Source organism: Condylura cristata, unplaced genomic scaffold (assembly GCF_000260355.1).
Source record: "Condylura cristata isolate star-nosed mole 26May11 unplaced genomic scaffold, ConCri1.0 scaffold00018, whole genome shotgun sequence".
In the NCBI taxonomy this organism is placed as follows: Eukaryota; Metazoa; Chordata; class Mammalia; order Eulipotyphla; family Talpidae; genus Condylura; species Condylura cristata.
The window spans coordinates 41,138,362-41,142,623 of record NW_004567119.1 but is presented as its reverse complement, the minus strand read 5'-3'; the positions used below and the strand labels follow the sequence as shown (position 1 = coordinate 41,142,623).

At 44.8% G+C, this 4,262-nt stretch overlaps 1 protein-coding gene across 2 annotated transcripts in view; it reads left to right on the top strand.

Moving 5' to 3' along the window:
• Positions 1 to 3,829: 3,829 nt before the first annotated feature.
• NUCKS1 (nuclear casein kinase and cyclin-dependent kinase substrate 1) overlaps positions 3,830 to 4,262 on the top strand; it is a 27,283-nt gene continuing 26,850 nt past the window's right edge. The window contains exon 1 of one of the 2 annotated variants that reach the window (XM_012726924.1): positions 3,830 to 4,090. In XM_012726924.1, coding sequence (XP_012582378.1) covers positions 4,074 to 4,090 — 17 coding nt within the window. In that variant the 5' untranslated portion in view covers positions 3,830 to 4,073. The remainder of the gene's footprint in view (positions 4,091 to 4,262) is intronic. The other variant, XM_004685555.2, reaches the window with a different exon arrangement.

Genomic DNA, 4,262 nt, shown 5'->3' with positions numbered 1-4,262 from the left:
AAAAAAAATTGAAGGGAAGAAATTTTTTTAAACTCCTGATTGGGTCTTCAAAGAGAGGCACCTCTGGACACCCATGGTCCACAGAAGCCATGTCTGTCTCTTGTGCTGATTGGCTCATTTTCATGAAGTCACAGAACTGGAGGTGCCCACAAAGTGCTCACAAATTTTTATAAAATAACTAATGAAACTGGGTCTTTGTCAAGTATATTGTCTTAAGTATATCTTATTGTCTTAAACATGTGTGAGAAGAAAGAAAAGGCCACTTCTCAAAATGTAACTAAAGTAAAGGGGAAATTCAGTGTTAGGCTAAAAAGTCCTTAGAGGGTGGAGTGGGAAATGGAATAAAAATTGGGGAGGGGGAGAAGTGCACTGGACTATGGTGATGGCACACGGGTGATTTGGTGATGGGAAGCCCACGGGGATTGCAAGTGAGATGGAAAAAGGCACAAAATGATGTAAAAATAAACTTTTTTAAAATTTTTTTAAAGTCCTTAGGATCGCAATGTCAGAGAAAAATAACTGTCTTTTTTTGTCTTCTGAAACTTTTTTGGTTTCACAATTTCTCATAGTTTTAGTATGTGTACTATCCCTCCCTGGTTAATTTGATGTTGCTTCAAAAACCTTACTTCTTATATGTTTCTTTGTTATGTGAACTTACCGTGTTTTCTGTTTCCAACAAAGCAGTTGTGGTTGAGAAAGGTGCTCTGGACAGAACAACTGGGAATGGTTAAAGAAAGTGAACTTGATTCTCTTAGCACCTAGGGAAACAGCACTAGGACTCTTGTAGAATAAAGGCCCACATATTTCTTGCCTACTAAAAAATAAGTTAGTTCAAGTCTAGAATTGGAAGTGTTCTTCCTAAAAGACAATGTTTGTTGAAATACTGAGTGTGAATAAATATACAAGTGGAGGGGAAATATTAGCTGAAGCTGAGGTAAGGAAAAAGGTAAGGTGGGGCCCTAGTCTTGGGGAGGAAGCACCTTCATCCAGTAGCCATCTATATATTGGCCTTGAACTCTAAACTAGAAGCTCTGATTTGAACCTTCCGCTTGCCTGGACATGCTGACTACAGTCTCTTCTTTTCATTGCCTAATAAATAAGTTCCTTTGCCTCTTCGCAACAATACCAAGTAATGATATTTGCCAACACAATAGCTGTGTCCAGTAAGACAGCATTCAGGAGGTCACAGAGCTAGAGGTGCTCAGCACAGAGTAAGTGATTTGTGCTCACTGTACTACCTCAGCCTCTACACTGGCTTTTTTTTTTTTTAATTTATTTATTTATTTGTGCATACAGAACTGGGATACAGGCCAGAGGCTCAGGGGCGGTGAGAGGCTTCACCAGAGACAGAGTGGGGAGCAGAACAGGCAGATCTACGAAGTACACTGCTGAGGGAAGCAGTGGGCGGGTCAGGAGAGGTCTGCTGCGCCTTGTGGTCACCTCCAGGGCAGGCGGGAATCGAACTCATGCGGAAGTGGCTTCAGATTCTCAGTGCTGTGCTTTAACCTGCTGCGCCACCAGGGAGGGCCGGCTTTTTTTTTTTTTTTAAGATTTATTTATTTATGCATGCAGAACTGGGGTACAGGCCAGAGGTGAGAGGATTCACCAGAGACAGAATGGGGAGCAGAAGAGACAGACTGACAAAGTACACTGCTGAGGAGAACAGCAGGCGAGACAAGAGAGGTCAGCTGTGCCATGTGGGTCACCTCCCTGGCCGGGCATCGAACTCATGCTGAAGTGACTGTGGCTAGCTAGAATTGTAGCTAGAACTTTAACCTGTTGTGCCACTAGGCAGAGCTCTACACTGGCATTTTGACAGTAACACAGATGACAGTATACTTCATCAAAACCTATTTGGACACTCATAAGGATGGCCGCATTCAAAAACATATGATTAACACACATTGGCAAGGATATGGAGATGGAGAAACCGGTATCTTCGTGCATTATTGGTGGGAAGGTAGATTGATGCAGCTGCCTTGGAAGACAGGGTAGAGAGTTTCCCCCCACATTAAAGAATTAATAATATGACCTGGCAATTCTGTTTCTGGATGTACCTCATAAGGAATTGAAACTAGGAACTGGGAGAAATATTTGTACATCTAGATTGAAAGCTGTGTTATTCACAATATACCCAAATATTCATTGACATTTGAATGAGTAAACAAAATGAAATGTGTACAATGAAGTCTTTAAAATAGAGGAAATCTTAATACATGCTACAACATGAGTGAAGCTGGAAGACATGCTAAGTGAAATAAGTCAATCATAAAAGGACAAATACACTAGGATTCCATTTATATGAAGTCTTTAAGCTAATCAAATTTATACAGACAGAAAGTAGAATCGTTTTTGGCCAGGAGCTTAGGAGAGAGAGAATGGGGAGTTAATGTTTAATGGGTAGAGAGTCTGTTGGAGAAGATGAAAAAGTTCTGGAGAGGGATGGTGGTGATGGTTGCACAATGGCATGAATGTACATGTTGTTACTAAACTGTGTGTCTAAAATGTTTAAAATAATAAATTTTATGTAACCATTCGCTCACTACAGAAAAAAAAAAAAAGCATTCAGAAGTGACTAGAAGTGGCAGAAGATACTGTTTGTAATACTTCACTGGTGGACTGTGCTGTTTTCTTCCTTTAGAAAAGCCAGATTTCATAAGGGGAGACTTTTAGGAAGCACATAGCGGAGGATTTGTTTGTTTATGGAGTGTCTTTTCAGTTGGTTATTAACGGGCTGCCTGTAGCAAGGACTGAAGTCTATTTACATTGGTGTATAGACCCTAGGCATTCCCAAAGGGATCCTGAATTCTGCCTCTGAGAGCTGTAGGTATCCACAATTGTTTATGGATTTAAATAGAATAATCTGAGTTACCCTTAGTTATTTGGCTTTAAAGTCTTGAGCCTACCCTTCCACCCCTGCCCAGGGATCGGGTCATCTTTTAAAAATTGAATTTAACGAAGTTACATAGGGCAGCTCATTTACATAGGGCAGCTCATTTAATTCTAATACCTCTTGAAGTCCACACTCTTTTTATATAGGTTTACAATAGATTTCCCATTTACACGCGAGAAAAACTGAGGCACAGCCAGGCAAAGTTACACAACTACGAAGTGACTGACTCTGAGTTTCAAACCCAAATCCCTTATGGCCCCAGAGCTCAAGGTCCTAATCATTCATACCCCACCCCCCACCTCCCTCCATTAATTTTCCTTGAAATCCTAAAGTTCAGGACTGGGATTTTTATGACCCTGAAGTGGCTCTCCAGGTACAAAATGGAAATAGCGATTAAGTTATTCCTTGATTACGAAACTGGCGCTCCTCCAGCAGCATGCCGAAGTCAGGGAAAGGGGCTTGAGGAGTTAAGGTCAAATTATTTGAACCTATGGAATTTCCCTCCAATTCTGAAACAGCCCCTTAGTGACGAATCAGCCGCCTATCCCCCAGATTTTGCTATTAGTGGAGTTTCTACAATTACCAAAGCAGGCGAAATGAAACATCATTAAACTAAAACTAAACCATATTGAACCCCGTAACATTTTTTTTTCTTGTCGTTCCAAGATGCGACCCAAGACGAATCTGCAACTCCGGAGTGGAAGCCAGGGGGCGGAGTGCAAACCGAGCCGCGACCATTTTTGTTTTGCGGCCATGCACTCTCAAAGCATCTTGACTAACAGGACCCCACGGAGGAGGCGGAGCCTATCAGAGGGAGGGGCGGGGCTTGGAAGACGTGATGATTCAAACGGACTAATGAGCTCCACGCATCTGGCAGAAGCCGCCAATGGTCAGGCGTGTTGGGGCGGAGCCTGGAAGCCCTAGTGGGTTCGGTTGCACGGTGGCTTTGGCGCATTTTCGGCTGGTTTGATTCATCCATTTTGAAGAGACGGGGGAGCGGGGGGCTCGTCTGATTAAGGGGCCTGAACCAAGGAGCGGCGGAGTTTGAGAAGCCAGCAGCTCGGGGTTCGGCGGCAGCGGCCCCATCGGCCGAAGTTGGGGGGGGTGGGGCGCCGAGTGCGCGGGGTGGGGGGGGTCCTGGTCTTTGGCTTCTCGACTCGGTCCTGTTTCGACAGCGAACATGTCTCGGCCTGTCAGGTCAGTGCGGAGTCCGAGGCCTGGAGCGGGTTGGAGGGGATTGGGGGTGAGTGGTGAAGGAATGGGGAACAGAGCCCAGAGTCGGCCCCTGCCCGTGCCACGCGCGGCCTCCTCCCTTTCGGGGCCCGCGCGCGCCCTTGAGTGTGGGGGGCCCTGTTGGCGCGCGGGGTTG